A 19,855-nucleotide genomic window follows, 5' to 3' on the forward strand; every position below is an offset into this window, starting at 1 on the left:
CAAACGATACAACAACGTTCATAGAAGGTGGTAAACCATCCTCCCATACGACTTTACCATAACTGACGGAATACAATGTGCTAATTCATGAGTAATACAATTGTTATCACGACACACATGTGACCAAATAATTGACTGAAACTTGTAGCTAATCTCCATAATTCCTCTATGACAAGCGAGAACATAATTCTTCCTTGTTATTGGGTATCTATTTATTATTGGTTGATCTTATTAATGAGAATGTTGTACGGAATAATGTGTGTATTTAGATAGGCTTCATATGGCTTAGAAGGAATGTGATTTGGCTTCATACCTCAAAAAGGAAAGTAAGAAAATTATAATGAGAATAACCAAAATCCGATGATTGAGCTAATAATATGCGAATGTAACATAGAAATAATTAGAAAATTTTAACAAATAATTTTTGTTATTTTACCATGCTACGGGAGATAAGGCGTCAGTCCTTACGAGCTCCCCTCGTGCTATCGTTACATATATGATTTGCTTCCAGTTTTAAAATGCTTTCACCATCATACGTCATCAAATCTTGAACACTCTATTGTGGTGTGTGATCAACCCGCAAGGGTCTAGTTTAACTAGATGTCTTGGGTTAATTCTAGAAATGTAGCAGTGTTAAAATTTACAAGAGAGAGAGGGAGAGTTTTATTGCCCTAATGATCTTATCCGAGTCAAAATCGAATTACAGCCGATAATTTATACCCCATATATTACTTTTCGTTTTTTTACATCTTTTAGTAACGTTGATTTTCATATATTTACATATTTTAGTAACGTTGATTTTCATATATTAATAAACGATAATTAATAACAACGAACAGATGTAGAACAGAATTTCAAACGGCCATAAATTTACGCTTGGTTGTCCGATTTTGACGAATTTTTTTTAAATCGCATAACTTATCGAGACAAACACAATGGTTAATAAAAAAAATGGAAAGTGGCCCATTCGTGTGAAAAACACGAACTGCCCTGCGCCGTTTCATGTGATTTACACGAACCAGCCTAGGCTAGTTCGTGTAATCCACATGAACTGACCTAGGCCCAAAACATCAATAAATCTGAATCGGGTTGTTTTCAGGCAAATTTGTCAAGTTGAAGTTCTCACTATCCTTGGCCATCAGTAGTGCTTATTGCAAATTTGCAAGCGACTGCCTTTAATCCTGCACCTTCCTGTGCTTGTTGCAATGCGACTGCCTTTTATCCTGCACCTTCCCAAGCCAATACAGTCGATCAACTTTTTAACCTTCTTTTCTTTTTTTCGGTGTTAAAAGGAAGCGTAAGGCTATACAATACGTAGGCAACGGTGCGCGCGCCTATGACTCTATGAGCATCATCCATTGTACCTTGAAATCGGACTGAGTACAAAAAAACAATGTTTAAACCGTGTTTGTTCTCATGTCCGAACCGAACCACCTTGTTGAGCTTCCTCTTCATCATCATCATCATTATGCTCACCACATACGTCTTCCAAGGACTTCCCTTTGGTTTCGGGCAAAAGGAAGGTCGTAAAAAACCCGACTCCAGAAATTCCTCCTAATATTAATAACGACTTCCTAACTCCAATACCCGGTGGATACCCTGCATCTGTTTTAGCCGGATCAGGAGATTGTGCCAAGTACAAAAACCCGAATGCCCCAATAATCGCCCCTAACTTCCCTGCAGCAGACGATATCCCATGACACGTCGACCTCACACGGGCTGGAAATATCTCAGCCGGGAGCACAAACGTAGTAGCGTTCGGTCCAAAGTTTGCGAAAAAGAACGTGAAAGCATACATGACTATAAACCCAATATGGTTCCCTGGGGTGGTCCAATGATTGTAGGGAATGGTGAGCGCAAATAAGAAGACGGTCATAAATCCAAACCCTATCAATTGGGTGTAGAACCGACCCAAAATGTCGATGAAAGCGACCGTGAACCAGTACCCAGGGAGGGTCCCACATAGGGAGACCAAGGTTTGAGCCCTGGCTACCATGTAGACTCTTGGAGAGCACTCATGGATTTTTCGGCCGGAAGCCAACCAACTGCGCTGAAAATGTCCTTTTGAAAAAGGTTGCTGCTATAAAACGCGATGTCGAGAAGAAACCAACTGCTGGTGGTCCCAAGCAAGTGGACCCCGTGTCGCTTAACGAATTTTTTGGAGAATAAGCCGTATTGCTTAGCCTTCTTCTGGGACGGTGGTAGTGGTGGTGGTGGTGGTGATGATGAATCTTCTGCTAAGGCGGCTTTCTTGGAGTTTTGTGCTACCAGGGCCGTGTAACGAGCGGTCTCAGGCATCTTCATACGCCAGTAATACGTCAGCAAGGCTGGGGCATCCCCAAACATGAGAATAATTCGCCATACATAGTCCGCTTGTGGGACCAGGGACGCGGGTGCGTTATCCTGGTACGCAGGTGCAGGGAACGCGGCCTTGAAAGCTGTTGAAACGATCAACGTGAGAATACCTCCTGTCAAGTTCCCGAACCCTTGCATAGCAAACACGGCAGCAATGAAAGACCCACGCGTCTTCTTGTTGGAATACTCGGACCGATACCAAACCCAAGCCAAAACCGAAAGAAGCATAGGGAGCCCATCACGGCTTTGGCATCGTGCCCAATTGAGAATCCCGAAGCAAGGGAGCTTATGACCATCATCATTAGGGTCATACCATATACCTTTTTACGACCCATCTTGTCTCCGAGCCACCCAAAGAAGAGTTGTCCGGAAAGACTCCCGCAAAAGGCAACACCATTGACAGCTGCCGAGACCTTTGGTGGCAATGTACCGGGTTTGGGTGCGTTAGGGTGGGTGTAGTAAATACGACCAAGCAGCTTTGTGACTAAGGAGATACTAAAGAGATCATAAGCGTCCGTGAAGAATCCCATACCCGCTACAACTATCGCGGTGAAATGATACCATTGCGTCTTTGCGGTATCAAGTGCATTTAGTACACTATTGTCTTGAGCCATTGTTTGTTTTTGAAGATTTCTTATTGTTCAACTATTCAGAAATGTGTGTTACTGAAACAGAGGAACAAACAGGGGAATCTCATGTCAAATATATGCTAAAAAAACATAAATTGTCCCACTTAGGTCCTGTTCTTTTGGACTTCTATTTGACTCTTTAAGTTGATTCGATTCTATAAGTTGATTCCATTCGATTCGATTCAGCTCTTATAAGTTGATTCGATTCGGCTCCTATAAGTTGAGTTCACCTTCTATCGTTTAGTTAAGCTCCAAGTTGATTCGATTGATTCAAAGAATTTGAAGTACAAAAGAACAGGGCCTTAGTCAATACGAAATTGCATGTGATTTTTTTTATAATATAAGTGTAAGAAAACCGCTTAAAGAAGTATCCTTAAGGTTGAGATTCGATTCTTACCCACGACATAATGTCAGATGAACCTTTATTACTAATGCCCTTAAGTGGTGACTTGCTGTTTTGGATTTCAAGTTGCTGAATTAGACTAAATTGAATTTATAGAAGTTGGATTGAACTGAACTGAGTTTATACGAGTTAAACTGAACTGAATTTATAGAAGTTGAACTGAATTTATAAAAGTTGAACTGAACTTATATGAGCCAAATGTCCAAACTTATAGAAGTTGAACTGAACTTATAAAATTTTTACGTTTTATATAAGTTAATTTTTTATACAAATATTACCATACGGAGTACATTATAATAAAAAATAAATTACATATTACATTTTTTTCTAACCATTTATTTCCATATTATCATCCTCCTCGTCACTTTCATCTTTATCTTCATTTTCACTGACATCATCGAATCCATTGTCTCGCCAAATGTCTTTTACTATGTTATTTCGTACATTGTACACAACTTTCTTACGCTTTGTTTCAAACATGTCTCAATCTGCTGATATTAATGAGGTATAGGTGAAATAAGGGTAAAAATATTAATGAGATATGTGGATTTGTGAATAAGTAATGAGTAGGCGGTTTAGTATAAACAAATTATAAAAGGTCATTTTTATTTTTTATTTATTTTTATTTAAGAATAATGTGTATTGGATATTTTTAATATTGAAGTTCTTTTTTGCATTGATTTAAATGAAAAGCGTACTATTTTTTTTTTAATTTGTCAATATTAGAAAACATGTATGAATTTAAGTTAATATAAGTTGTATGAACTTGTCTAAACTGAATTTATAGGAACTGAAGTAAACTTATAAGAACCGAACTTAAAAGGGTGACTTTAAGTCCAAAAGAACTGTTCTTTGGTCCGGACCGGACCTTAGTGGATCAAAGACCAAATAAAGATAAAATGTCTTCTAGATTTCGTGTATGTCACTCAGTCACTCTCGGATGGTTGACCTGATATGCGTGGTTTGTTAGCTATCATGTATGCTCCCGAGTTTTTCTCAATGAGCACCATAACCCGCAGCTGCGAGCTCCCTCCTTATCCAAAAAAAGATAATTCCTTTATGATTGATATTAAATAGAGATTTAATATAATTTTTAACACAAAATCTCATTTGTGACGGCACGTATCCGTCACTTTGGAGTGACGGATACCATTTTTCCTCACAAATGACCCAAATAGAGGAGAGAGGGAAGCACATGGGGGTGCCCTCACCTTGTCCCTCCTATCCGTTTTGTGAGTGACATTATCCGTCACTTGCTCCGACCCGTCTTCAGCAAGACTAATTGAATTTTTAATTAAAGCACCCACAAAATTTATACAACTAATTTCATGTGACATTATCTTTAAAGAGACTTCTCACAACCCTTCCCATTTACTCTTTTATCTCACGTTTTTTCAAAGTAGGATTTTATCCGTCACAAATGAAAATTTGTGAATTTCAAATCAAATGGGTTATATATTATGCGCAAATTTTGACCCAAAAATCTTCTATGTAGCAAAGTCCATCAAAAACTCTATTAATAATTGGAAAACTACTCCACCAATGCCAGGTGCTAAACTCATACACATGTGTCAAGAAGTTAACAGGAGTAGTATTGCAAATCAAAATTTCGCAAACATCCTGCAAAACTTTTGCAATCTTTGACCTTTATTCCCTTTTCATTAAGGTAACGGATAAGCCTAACGCAAATGATTCAACAATTTGTCAAACAGGTTGGGCGGGTCAAAAGTCTCAGATTATACTACTTAAAGCCATAGTAATAGTAATAGTGGTTCTCAGTATTAGAGTTGGCCCAAGAACTTTATTTTAAAAGTTATTTTTAATAACTACTCCCTCCATTCAACTCCACTTTATATGTTTGTTTTATCACGTTTGCCAACGCGACTTTTACGCGGTAAATATCTTTAGCTACGTATTTGTAAAAATTATAAAAGTTAGATATTTTTAAAGACTCTTAAAGATTTAATCAAATAAGATCTCACATGAATATATTTTAACTTATGTATCGAGAGAAAACTGAAGTTGAATGTCCGCTTGTGAATAGTGTGCAAAAGAGAAACCTGCAAAGTGGAGTTGAATGGAGGGTGTAAGTTCTTAAATAAGAACCAAGGAAAATGTACAACCAATAAATATAACTTTGTAAAATGTGAGACACAATTTTATATTATTTATTTTATGGTTTTTTTCCATCTAAGAATTTCATATAAAGTTCTTCTAGTGTGAACAAAAATTCTTAAAAATTAGGATTGGTGCATTGTGACATGACATGTGAAGAACTTTATATAAAATTCTACTATTGCTATTGCTATTGCTCTTAGGTTGATTATGGGTCAGGTTAAATGAGTATAGGTTGGGTTAAGGTCAGAATATGGGTCAAAAATATTTTCTAAGTTTTTTCTACCATTTTTTAAATTGGAAAAAATACTTTTTAAAAAAAAAAATTATATTATTTTAATCATATTAAATGGTAACATTCTTTATTTTGACAATTATAAAAATTAAGCTATTTTAATAATTATTTTATATTTAATGGTTAAGAAAATTATATAATATTTATTTTTTATATATTTTTTTATTTAAAGTACTAAAACTAAATATTAATATTTTAATAAAATTCTTAATTTATCTGTGACTCAGTGGGCCGAGTTTCAACCCCAAATTAACGGTTTATTTCGGGATCGGGTCGAACGTATTGCGGGTCATCATTTGTCGGGTCTTGACTCTTGACCCTTGTAAATTTGGGTTGGGCGGTCCGGGTTTACGGTTCGGTCAGAATTTGCCTAGTTAAGTAATCTTCAATGTTTAGGAGCAGGGGGTTTGGACTTGGGTGGTACATTGGTTTGTTATTTTTGAAGTTACTACATTCACTCAATGTTGCAATATGTTTGTATGTGTACTCAATGTTCAGAGCTCAATTACAACAAAACGGACTGAATATCGACCAAACGTTTTTATTTTCTTTTTGTTAAACGAGGCACAAAGCCAGTACAATGCAAAGGGAAGGGAATTCGAAACTAAGAAACATATGTTCAAACCGGGACTGTTCTATTGTCCGAATAACCTTGCTGAACTCCCTCTTCATCTTCATCATTATGCTCACGTGACATCTCTTCCAAGGACTTCCCTTTAGCTTCCGGCACAAGAAACGTCGTAAAAAACCCGAGCCCACAAATTCCGCCCAATATCATCAACGAGTTCCTAACTCCAATACCCGGTGGATACCCTGCATCTGTCTTAGCTGGATCAGGGGACTGAGCCAAGTACAAGAATCCAAACGCACCTATGATCGCCCCTAACTTCCCTGCAGCAGACGATATCCCGTGACAAGTAGACCTTAACCGAGCTGGAAATATCTCAGCGGGGACCACAAACGTAGTTGCGTTTGGTCCAAAGTTTGCAAAGAAGAAAGTGAAGGCGTACATGATTATAAACCCAATGTGGTTCCCTGGAGTAGTCCAATGGTGGTAAGGGATGGCTAGTCCAAACATGAAGGCGGTCATCAACGCAAACCCCATTAATTGGATGGCAAACCGGCCTAAGATGTCGATAAAAAAGACTGTAAACCAGTACCCGGGGACAGTCCCACATAAGGAGACAAGGGTTTGCGCCCGCGCTACCATATACACCTCTTGGAGAGCACTCATGGACTTTGCAGCCGGAAGCCAGCCTACTGCGCTAAAAATGTCTTTTTGGAAAAGGTTGTTACTATAAAAGGCAATATCTAGGAGGAACCAAGAACTGGTGGTCCCCAACAAATGGAGCCCGTGCCGTTTGATGAACTTGTTTGTAAATAACCCGAATTGATTACCCTTCTTTTCGGATGCTGCTGCTGATGATGATGATAAATCTTTGGGTTTTTCGACATTGTTTTGGATTTCTGTCTTGAGAACTTTGGCCATGTCTGAGGCGGCTTTCGTGGAGTTATTTGCCACGAGGGCGGTGTACCTAGCGGTCTCTGGCATCTTCATACGCCAGTAGTATGTCAACAAGGCCGGGACAGCCCCGAACATGAGAATGATCCGCCACACATAGTCGGCTTGTGGGACTAGGGAAGCGGGTGCATTATCCTGGTACGCAGGTGCAGGGAACGCAGCTTTGAAAGCGGTTGACACAATTAATGCGAGAATCCCACCAGTTAAGTTCCCGAACCCTTGCATAGCAAACACCGCGGCAATGAAGGCCCCACGCGTCTTCTTGTTGGAATATTCGGACATTATTGTGGCCGAAAGAGGGTAATCTCCTCCAATTCCAAACCCAAGCCAAAACCTGAAGAAACATAGAGTGGCCATCACGGATTTTGGGTCGTTCCCGAATGAGAGCCCAGAAGCAATGGAGCATAGGACCATCATCATTAGGGTCAGACCATAGACCTTTTTACGACCCAACTTGTCTCCGAGCCACCCGAAGAATAGCTGACCAGAGAGTGTCCCGCAAAAAGCGACACCATTGACAGCGGCCGAGACATTGGGTGGCAATGTACCGGGTTTTGTAGCATTAGCGTGCGTGTAATAAATACGGCCTAGGAGCTTTGTAACCAGGGATATACTAAAGAGATCATAGGCGTCCGTGAAGAATCCCATACCCGCTACCACTATCGCGGTGAAATGGTACCATTGTGTCTTAGCTACATCAAGTGCATTCAGTACATTTCGATTATCTTCAGCCATTTTTGTTAAGATTTCTTACTGAAACGTAAAAAAAAACCAGGGATGCCCATATCAGTCCAATTCTAGTTTAATATTATTACATGATAAAAGCATAAAGAATAATTTAATTGATTAAAGTGCATTAAAGTGCAATGACATGAACTTTAATTAATAGTATAGCCCGAGTTTAAATTGATGGTTGGAGTCCCAAAATTGATTTTATACTCTCACAGGCATAATATTTATTCCTAATCAAATAAAAAATCCGATGAATAGGTGAGCAAGTGGTCTTATTTTGTCAAGAGTCCTATAATTCAACTCTAATACTTGCAATTTTTTGGTTGGTTAGCTAGATAAACAAAAAAAAAAAAAAAATAGACTAGTTATTGTCATGTCATCATCGAGTCTGTTATTTAACAAACAAAATTGACGAAATACAAATTACAGATCGCGTTAAGTAGCAATAACGTCGAGACTTACCATTTGTGTTTCTTTTAGAAAGTAGGATTACCTTGTAAAATATAGAAATATATTATATTATATATATTTTTTTTAAAAGGTATCATATTAAGGTTTTGTTGACACACCATTTCAGCTATCTTATTTGAGAAAATTTCAAATATTTTATTTTTGTGTAAATACTTATCAAAGCAGTCTCCTAAATTAAAAAAACTACTTATTAGAACAGTATTTAAGAAATAAGATACATAAAACTTTTCTTTATCTTTATTTTTTACACCTTCATCAATTATTACAATAATAATAATTTTGTCTGTTAATATCATTGATGTCAATTAGTTTTTGAACTAGTTCATCAAACAGTTATTAGTATACGAGTATTAGTTACCTTATCAGCTCCCAATTTTTATCCAGCTTTTCGTCTAGCTAACTAGCTTCAGATTTTAGCCAATTTTACTAAGCAAAGCTTAAGGGTAAAATTATTGTTAGTATTGAGACAAGATTTTAGTAAATCTTATGACAAGACTCACTTAATACTGCCAGTAATCTACCAAATTTTTTAACAAAGTTTAGCATACTTTTCACTCTATTTCCATTAATCTTAGGATAATTCATTACTCTAGATCAACATTACTCCTTGCTTATTTTCATGGGATTGGTCTCAATAAAGGAAGATTAGATAGTAGGAGAAAAAATAGTTTTATATGCCTAGATAGTCTACTACTACATTAATGCGGCTACACATCTTGTGAGTTTTGCTTAAAAGGATATATTCCGAGACGTCGATTGATAATTACAAGATAAAGAATATTATATTAAGCATTTTTAATTGTTCATGTTTGCATTGTATACTTCCTTTATCTATTATAGTCATTGTAAATGTCATTTGGCATCTAAGTAATGGGAAAACTTCACTTTTGTAAAAATTAATATCCGGAACAACACAAATACTTAAATAAGATTATTGCATGGCTAGAATAATTCATATATATTATGTATGTATGTAGTATCATTTAATAACCGCAATAAAAATAAATTTTGTTACACTAACGGCGGTACAAAATACGGTTGCTTGAAAAATATAAGATAGAAGAATAAAGACAAAAACCATATGAAAAGGTCGATAAACCCTGAACAAAAAAATTTAGACAATTTTGCAAATAGACCCACAAACTCACCCAGTAAGTAAACTATATAACCAGTTGTACATATTGTATAGAATAAAATCCGGGCTTTATAATGTATTATTTGAGCTTAGACTTATAAATTATGATGTTTATTTGAAAGAATCTGAACTTTATTATAAAAATATTGAACATACAAAATTATAATGGAACTCAAAAATAATATATATGAACTCAATTAGATTTTAATTTTTGACATCAAAAAATTAAAATATAAATCAAAATTATAAATTCGAAAAAAATACACATAAGCTCAGTTAGATTTGTAATGGTTGTACAATATTATTGTACAATCAGTTGTATAATAATATTTGTGCAAACTCACTTCCAAAATCGAAGGAATAACGCAAGTACGCATTTAATAATGACTAAAGGAAAAAAACCTTTACTACTGATAAAGACATACGCTTTAAAATAAGGAAATAATCAATGAAAATACTAAAAGAATACTCTTTCAATTTCATAAATAACTTTTAGAATATTGAAAAATGAAATGATTTAAAGAGAGAATTACACAATAACCATCCAAAATATAAATAGTAACAAATGTTATTTATGTAATATTAGCAAAAAAAAAAAAAATAAGGAGATTAATATGATGAGATTATACAATTGAAATAGGAAAAAATAACCAAAAATAAATAATATAAGCAATAGTGAAATTTTGAAGTATTTCAGAGATGAGAGACTGAGAGGGTATGAAATAAATGCAGAGATTATAATCTATCATAATAATTATTCAGCTACAAATTTTTTTGGTCAGTAAATACAAAAACATACAATTCTCCGATCTGAAAATAAAGGAATAAAAAAATCCGCATCTCAATAGGTAATACTATGGCCACTGGCGGAGCCAAAAATTAATCACAACAAGAGCGAACATGTAGGTTTAAGGGGAATTAGGAAAAAATTGGAAAATTTTAACTTAAAACTTTGAAATTATCAAATAATCAGTAGTCAAATCAATTTTAAGCCATTATTTCATTTCTTAAACCACTTCAAAAATAAAATAGATACAAAATTGATCGACCTAGTATTAAACTATTAATTACTTCCTTTTCATATTCTAACCATTAAGGAAAGCTTTTACATATTTCGAAAAATATGAAAAACATTACAGAAAAAAAGGAAGGTTAGTACTCACTCTAACTCAAAGTAATCTTGTCATCTAGTTTATAAATTTTAACGTTAAATAAGTGTTAAAATATCAAAGATTATAACATGATCATATACAAAATATTTACGTTAGGGTTTATTAATATTGATCAATGTCTACAATAATTTGAACAAGAAATAAAATACATGCATGGTCCATAGTTACTCCACAATATTACGTTAGTGTTTATTATAGACATTAATTAATCGATGTCTACAAATTGAACAAGAAACAAATACCCTTTTGTCTCAAGTTCTCAACTATTCGTTATACGAAGTCTATAATTAAATTATTTTTATAAGAATTAAAAAGGTAAACATATATATTGCGATGAATGAATAATTTACCATGACTGTAAAATTAGTAGGAACTGTAGTACACATTAATTCCGAGTTAAACGAGATAATACCTTCAAACTAGTTGATCTTTGAATCTTTGATGCTTCACTCTCTATACAATGTATAATGTCGAATTGTGTATGTTGGAGGGAAATAAGAATAGGAATCGAAAATTAGAAGATATGAGTACAACAGAAGAAGAGGGAGTCGGGTATTTAACGGAAAAATGGGAGAAGTTTTAAGGTGGGTCCCGCCTATCTCTATTTACACTATTTACACTCTCATTAGTGTCTTTGTCACTTGCGTCTCTTCTTCAATCATATAACCACAATCCTATTAGAGTGTTACTCGTGTAGCCGTGTGTATTCGTTTAAAAAAATGTTCTTAATTTTAACTCATTTCAATTTAATTTAGCTCTAGTTAAGTTAAATTAAGTTTAACTTTTATTTAGTTTAGTTCAATTCAGATCAGCTCATTTATTTGTAATTAACTTTATTTCAATTTAGTTTAATTTAATTCGCTCCATCAAGTTTAGTTCAGTGTAGACATTCTCAAAATAAACTACGATTTATTCTTTTGGCCTGATTATTTATTTATCTTTACTTTTACCAAAGAAATAAAAGCAAGAATTAAAAAGTTATTTGAGGTTATCGTTATTAGATGATAAGTGACTATAATAAATGTAATAGATTAAAATACCAATTAGAAACATTAGGTAAGTAAATGAACGAGACACCTAGATATGGAATAGGTAAACAAATAAGCATGACAGATATAGGGTAATTTAGGGCTTGATTGGGGTGAAGTTAATTATTCACTCCATCTTAATTATTTGTCTACCTTTAATGGAGGTACTACATTTTTTTTATGGAGAATCGGGTATTATTTTTGCGAGCTTTCCCAAATTTAAGTTTTTTAAACCTTTATTACCCTACTAACAATTAATGTCATCCCAAGCAAGCCCAAAGTAAATAGGATAATAAAATGGTAACAATTAATACAAAATGGTTCACCAATAAAAATTGTCATTGTCAACGATAAAATAATTACGCTTATTGTTTGAATATGTATTAAATAAATGAGTCACTTTGAGATAAAATTGCTGCAAAAAATACATAAAAACCACGAGAAAAGTGGTATCTCAGTAACTTAGTAAGAAAAAGTTTCACTCATGTATTTCTGCTAGTGTAAATAAGAATAAATTTCTCTAGTTATGTGTTGTAAAAATCGTTTTTATTTCCACAATTTGGTCAAATTGATTTTTTATATAACTTTAGATTAAGTTTGAGCAAGTCGAGCTGGTCCAGATATCACATGGTTTGAATCAAAACTAGCTTAAACTCTTTTTTTTTTTTTTTTTTTTTTTTTTTTTTTTTTTTTATGTTTTCTATACATAACGTTCCATCATGTCTTTTTTTGTTAAAGATAGGGTTCATGATTATATTCTAACCCTCTAAATATAGTGTTTTATAATTAGATTAAAATAATTTATTTTAATTGTGTTTTTTTTTAACATTTAAAAACAGGGTGAAAAAAAAAGTCAGGATTTGACCCAAGCTCAGTTTGTGGCTAAGTCTTTCTCAATAGGAGTTTCGAACAATTTCTTAGTCTCACTCAACTTTAAACGAGCTTGAGTTAAAGCTCATACTTCTTAATCGTCTAAGCTTAAAATTTGATAACTCTATTATAACGAGACTTACTAAAGTGACCCTACCCAAATAAACCGATATATACCCAACCCGACACCTGAACTAAGATCCGAGTTTCACTTGTACTTGAATTAACCGGGCCCCATATGAAATGAACTGAATGTTTATTGTTGCCTAACAAAAAAATGACCCGAACCATAATAATTTCACCCAACCCAATCTGATCCGAATTCTTATAAATTCAAAATGACCTATTCCTACCTGAGCCACACCCAACCCGCTTGATCTGTTTGTCAGGTGTAATTACCGGTCAATTTATAAGAGATTTTTATTTGTTAGATGAAAACCCCAAAATATACTACTTTGTATTTTTGTATGAACTAGTTGCTCCTCCGCGCGCGATGCGCGCGGAACCCCAAGGCCCATCTCCGTCTTTATTCAAACTATCAAGCTTACGTATAATTTGGAATTGATTGTTGTATAATATCTTTTTGGAGAGCAATTGTCCCACGTAAAATATGTAAGGTAATATAGAGTTAATACTTATATATAGATTACTAAGCCACTTAATTTTTTGGTGCACACTAAGCCACTTATCGGGAAAAGGGTATTCCGTTATTAACTAATTAAATTTCGTTTATTCAATTAAAAAATCAATAAGTCTCCCTTGTGATTTGATCCGTCACAAATGAGAATTTGTGATAGACACACAACATTTGTGTGCGTTTTTCTCACCTTGTGTGCTCTAGTTCTGCTTTCAAAAAATGCAACACCAACCATGATATGGGCTTCTAAGAAATTTATCCCCATACAATCTTTAAAACATAAACACCTTGACATTTAGATTTGTCATTGCACTCTAAAGAACACAAGATTCTCTTATTAAAACTTCATAACATAAATCATTTAAATAGTGCGATAACATCTAAGATTACATACTCACATTCTAAGAAAATTTAATTTCATACTCATCAGTTAGTGCTTGTCCCTTTGGCAGTTGCCACGAGCTGTATAATTGTAAAGCAAAGATCAGCAACAGTATATGCAAGCTTGGTATAATTCTACAGCCATAAGTCAGAACATTATTATTACCCTTTAACTCTCATCTACAACCCAACCACTACCTAATTGCAGAAATAATGGAGTCAAAAACATAAAAACGTTAAAAGTACAATGTGGTATTGAGTTGTACTAATAGCCTCACACTCCTAAAAGGATCTAAAAAGAAGAGACCTACTGTTGAATGATGATTCATTATGACATGTAACCACAAGAATAACCCTGGCTCCACGATAGTAAGCTGAAAGCCTGAAACAGAGATAGCAAATGGTCAATCACAAAGAGATGGTAACCAAACTCCAAGAAATCAATTTTATTTTCGAGATAATAATTATAAGAGTAATCGTTGATGTGTCAACTGTCAAGACTGATTCGACAATATAAAAATGCGTAATAAAAGAATATCTCCCACAATTTTTTTTAAAAAAAGGATAGCATAAAATGCAAAAGAATTACGGGTTGTGATGGTCCTAAACCTTTCCTGACATTTCTCTTTACCTTCACTCCTCCTCCTCCCCTCATGCCTCTACCCGTCTTGCTCTTACTCATCCTCCTTCCCCCTCCCCTCCTCATGCCCCACATAATCCTTCACTCCTCTAGTATTTCTACAACTAAGGAAGGAAGTAGCCTATAAGAAAGAATCTGTTATTACCGTCTTCCCTTATATACAACCAGAACAATCAATCTATATTGAATTACCATAAGCTAAAACAAACCGATCCATGGGAACTGATAAAGAGAATGAATTATTGTCTAACATCTACCCAAACAATTGTGCAGAATGTGTAAAAAACATGGAATTTCTTGGTTTTTGGAACCCCTACATCCAAAGTCTTGGTACAAAAATTATAAAGAAAATAACAATATTGATTTTGGCTCCAATATTGAGTTGACTAATAAAATGTGTTAAAAAAAATCAATTTATCTTAATTTAGAACCAAACGAAACACAAAAAACACCTAGAATCAATGACGCTCTGAAAATTTTTACTTTTTTTTTTTGCCTCAACAAACAATTAGAAAAGAAACTCACATACTGGTTTGTCAGGGGACTGTTCATAAGAGTAAAACTGCTGGAGAGCCATCATTTGATATGAACCAAGAGAAAGGAAGTTCATGCCCCACAAGACAAAAGAAACATCAAATTAGTCACAGGAGAGAAAGGAGATGAAAAAAACTACGCCGAAAGGGATCCACACTCCATAATCGCTCATCAACAAATCCAAAACAAGCCAAACATCAAATTGGCTGACAAAAAGTTCAGAACCCACACGAATACAAGCATAAATTTTGAGAATTATTTCACTTCATGACAATACGTGAGCAATAAGGGGGTCATGCTTGGGTTTTGTTGCTGTTAGTAAGTTATAAGCTTAAGGACGTGTTATTGTTTAGAAGTCAGTGCTTTAATTGCTTCCACATAAAAGTTGAAAAACATTAACTTCACGGTTTTCCTAACTAAGTCCAAACCTAGGTAAGCCCTCAAGGTTGGACATTTTTGGTGGTAGTGTTATCTTCACTTTCTCTATACTTAATTACTTTGTGAGACGGTTTCACACTATAAGACAGTCTCTATAAATATCACTCCTTTGTTGATATCAATAAATGAATTTTTTTTATTAAAAATGTCCATCTCACGGTGTGATATCGTCTTATTATAGAATTTGTGTACTTAATAAGGTTTACATAATGTTTTCATGTATCCAATGTCCTTCAAAATTGTACATTTTTTGCATCTTCATTTACATCATGTAACAGCTGGTTATTTGCACCACTGTGTTATAAGACGCCTAAAGTGTGTTTCGAAACTCGTATATGATACACTATATATTAAACCTTTTAATGGTCTCGTGAGCTTTCTGAGAAGTCACTTTCAAAAGGGGAATCACTAACTATAGAAAACCAAAAAAATCGCAACATTTTGAATTTTATTGTCGCTCGTATTCTGTTTCGAGACTCGAATGGAGTATAATGCAGAAAAGACTTCCAAGATAACTTCCAGTATCCTATTTTAGTTCAGTGAAAGCACCTAAAGATCCGAAAATAAGCATGGAACTTGTGGTGTTCCCTAGGGTTTGTTGTGAGTGAAAGCACATAAAACTACTCTTTAAATTTAAAAAGCTAAAACGATTTGGAACATAATTGAAGCACAGCTAAGACAAAAACAAGTGTCAGCAGGGCAACCATTAGTCAGAATTTAGGTAGCCAAACACGTGGAGATTAAAAATAACGGTAAAAATAGGAAGACACTGCAAGAATCAATGGGAAAACTAACCTGGGACTGATCCACCAAAAATTGAGGAAAGAGGAGAACGTGGAAGAAAACCCACCAACAATCAGAAACATACTTCGCAACTGCAGTACTTTCGTAGTAGCTAGGTTTATATTCGGAACGTATATGTGTCTGCAGACAGGCCAGCCCCACACTTGTATAAAGCTAAGCAAGTCTGTGTAAAGTGGCCTTTAAGTAAGCATACGTAAAGAGGCCTAATCATCATACAACAAATACAGGCGATAGAATATAAACCGCTCTAAATTAGAGACAACCCCTGTAAACAATGCACTGAGCTATAGCCTAAAGAGTAGCCACGAAGAACCCGAATTAGTTAACATAGAACTGACCTGAGATAGTGGCAGTCACATTCGAAGTCCTAGGAACAGTTGAAATGGTATAATCTATATCCCGCACTATGGGCCGACTCTCCACACCCTCAACTGCTGCCACCACTGCGGGAGAAGGCCGATATAATCAATGGATGGGGAGGATACCTGGCCACAAAATCTCAACCAATGGTTATTTACCGACAAAATTCTAACAAAGGCAATTTTTCAATAATGCATATGCAAAACCGACTTGAACTATAAAGTAAGTGTAAACATTTACCTATATTTGATCAGCGACTCCCAATATATTTAACCCATCACCTCCTTCGAGAGACAGAACATAATATGCTACAAATTTGACTGTCTCGGGGGTTAATCTATATGCCTTGACCTACGTGGGGTTGAGTAATTCCTTTCTCGCATAATGGCAACTGCATACTGCTGCTCCAGTACGCAAATTAGATATCAAGTCAATGCCATCATCACCTTGAGTACAAAAGATAGAGTGTAAGCAACAAATATGGGGCCAGCAAAAACTACCACAACACAATCACTGCTCAGAAGGAATATAGAACAACACATCTTCGACCATCCTCAATAAAGTAACTTTGGTTAAAAGGGTCTAGCTAAGGTCTGACTTCTGGGCGATGGGATGCAACATACCATACTTGTGCAACTGATAAATATGTATCGGTATCCAATATACATTTAAAACAGACCTAAATCTGCTCTTAACTTAAAGTCATATTTAACATGTAGGTGAAGTAAATATGCACTGCTTGCACATGATATATATTTGCTATAACAAGTTGATACTCCGTCATCCCATTTATATATCACATTTGACTTGTTGGTGAACCAATGACATATTTGACCTATGTTTTCTCACAAATACACACTATACAATATGAAGAGAGTAGTTTCATAAATCAAATGTGATAAATCCATAGTATTAATCCGAGTTTTGGCTGCGGTCGTTGTATCAGTTATCACATCCCAATCTTGCTAAACTCTGTCAAGATCCCCTTTAAATGCGGAAAATGCAGCGGGGTAAACTCTAAAATCTTTACAAATCGCTCGCATTCGATACTTAAAACTGATAAATTAAACATTATATATCAACATATGTTTCTAGAAATTAATGGTATTAGTTTACTATTCTAGTTGAAGGGAGACTATACATGCGATGAAGAGAGTACATAATAAACAGCCATAGGCTTAACATTACTACCGACTTGACATATGCAGAACTGAAACATAACTAAATCTTTCTTTTCTCTTAGAAAGTAAGAAAACCCCAAGATTTAGAAATAGGGACAACCCAGGACACATCAACAATGTTGCATACCTCGTCTTCTTCGCGAGAATATGGTTGCTCAATGTTCATTTTCTTCAGTTTTGGCCCAAAACCGCCATGTCAGTGGGCTTAAGTTGCACAGCCAGCTGCGGATATCAAATCCCCATGTGTATGCGTGATCAAATCAGTAAATTAAAAAAGAGGAAATCAGTAAATGAAATCAATACCACAAAAAAATTCCAGATCCACAGCCTATCTTAAGTTAGTGCCCAGATTGAATGATTAATTATAGAAGAGGCTATGGGGAATCATCAATAGTTGTAGCCCTAATCGTAACAAAGGCGAACGATCTTCATCACCCAAGAATATGACCATCGATTCAGATCGAATAAATTTAGAGAATGAGGATGAGATGAGAATATGACCATCTTCATCACCCAACAATAGGACCATCTCCCCCTATTTTGTTGTCTGAAGGATATGGTTATTGGAGTTGGTAAATTGGACGATTAATAAAGAGATACAGAGATGAGATTAAAAACGAAGACATGAAGAGAAACGGAGAAGTAACGAAGGAATGAGGAGAGATGAAGGATCAGCAGTAAAAGAGGAGGGAGTGATGGGATCAGCGATAGATAAATGAATGTATAGAGAGAGAACCAGACTCAGGATAGAAGAAAAGGAGAAAGCACTGTGCATCACATGTGGGGCACGATTTCTACTGCTCTACTGTTCATTAGAGCTATTTTCCAAACTTCATACATTTAGAAGGGTCTTAGATAATAAGAGAGAGAGGGACGATGAGAATTTATTAATATATTTTTTTCAAAGGAGTCGTAACGAATCACATTGTTGCAATTCGCTCGTTTACGCAAATTATAGGCATCTTTGACAAATGCCATGGATATTCCTCTACCTAGTTATAACACCTAGTTTTCCTTCCATCCCCAACCTCAAGTTCTATTCCATTTAATTTGGACGTGATACTTTTTTCATAATTATTTTTTTCTTTATAGCTTTTTTCAAAAGTTTGTTTTAAAGTTTCCCTAAAAAAAGGTTTGTTTTAAAGTTTATCGGACACACATGTTGTGAACTATTTTATAAATAGATGTTTGAACAGCTACTCTCACTTGTGACGGACACTATCCGTCACAAGTGAGTGACGGGTCACTTCCTCTCACACAAATGCAAGTGGGAGGCAAGTGGAGCGCTCCAATTTCGCCCCACTTGCCCTCCCACTTGCATTTGTGTGAGAGGGAAGCGACATGTCACTCACTTGTAATGAATAGTGTCCGTCACAAGTAAAAATTTGTGATGTTTGAAAGCATGGGGTATTCGTTTAAGTGGTTGATTTAAAAGTTTTAATTAGAAACCCTTCAATTTTATTATAAGCCGTGTTAAAATTAACATAAAGACTTGTGAGATATACTTTTCGGGTTTTTTAACCTATGCCTACTAGAGTACTAGGCATAGGATAAGAAACCAAAATACGAGCATGTTTGGCCTAGTTTCCTTAAAATGAATTTCTGTTTTTTAAGCTTAATTTTTCAAAAGTAGTTTTCAAGAAATAGAAACATCAAATTGATACTTCTATTTTTATGGGCAAAAACATGGTATTTGGGTTTTTGAAAATCTACTATTAGATTTTAAATTTATGATATGTTTTGTCAAAAAGTGTTTTTAAGTTCAAAAATACTTTGAAAATCAAGGCCAAACCCACACTATGAAAGAATTAAATGTTATTTTTATGGGAAATTGCAATATCTCATAACTTTTACTTCTCAATACAAGGAAACATTTAATTCTTTCCTATTTTGATTTCTTTTATGTGTGTTTTGCAACACACTTGTAATAAGGGGTGTTCAAAAACTGGTCCGGACCGGTAAATCGGACCATTCGGACACATACCAGTGCAGCTCTTGGCTCCCAAAAATATGGTGATCAGTTTTCAATCCGGTCTGATTCAGTTTTGGACCAATAATAACAAACACCCCTACTTGTAACATTAATTATGGTGCCAAATGACTTTTTCACCTGATAATTTTTTTCTAGCATATTTGTTGTAGACTGGGACCAA

At 35.0% G+C, this 19,855-nt stretch overlaps 1 protein-coding gene, 1 long non-coding RNA gene and 1 pseudogene across 6 annotated transcripts; all 3 read right to left on the reverse strand.

The window, feature by feature from the left end:
• Positions 1-1,414: 1,414 nt before the first annotated feature.
• LOC141654714 (putative inorganic phosphate transporter 1-4) lies at positions 1,415-2,969 on the reverse strand (annotated as a pseudogene).
• A 3,355-nt stretch (positions 2,970-6,324) lies between these two features.
• LOC141655826 (low affinity inorganic phosphate transporter 1-like) lies at positions 6,325-8,068 on the reverse strand. The gene has a single exon (XM_074462861.1). It carries the CDS (start codon positions 8,052-8,054, stop codon positions 6,417-6,419), a length of 1,638 nt encoding a protein of 545 aa, XP_074318962.1. The 5' UTR covers positions 8,055-8,068; the 3' UTR covers positions 6,325-6,416.
• Positions 8,069-13,661: 5,593 nt separating this feature from the next.
• On the reverse strand, positions 13,662-18,492 carry LOC141656507 (uncharacterized). Of its 5 annotated transcripts, none has more exons than XR_012548516.1 (6): positions 17,830-18,492; positions 16,762-16,967; positions 16,500-16,646; positions 16,153-16,324; positions 14,915-14,950; positions 13,665-14,127 (listed from the first exon to the last, which is right to left on the reverse strand). It is a non-coding gene; the product is annotated as an uncharacterized LOC141656507 (long non-coding RNA). The 5 variants fall into 5 exon arrangements; XR_012548517.1 differs by having other exon boundaries at positions 14,911-14,950; XR_012548514.1 differs by having other exon boundaries at positions 13,662-14,127; positions 14,915-16,324.
• Positions 18,493-19,855: the final 1,363 nt, after the last annotated feature.

This window comes from Silene latifolia, chromosome 5 (assembly GCF_048544455.1).
Source record: "Silene latifolia isolate original U9 population chromosome 5, ASM4854445v1, whole genome shotgun sequence".
NCBI lineage: Eukaryota > Viridiplantae > Streptophyta > Magnoliopsida > Caryophyllales > Caryophyllaceae > Silene > Silene latifolia.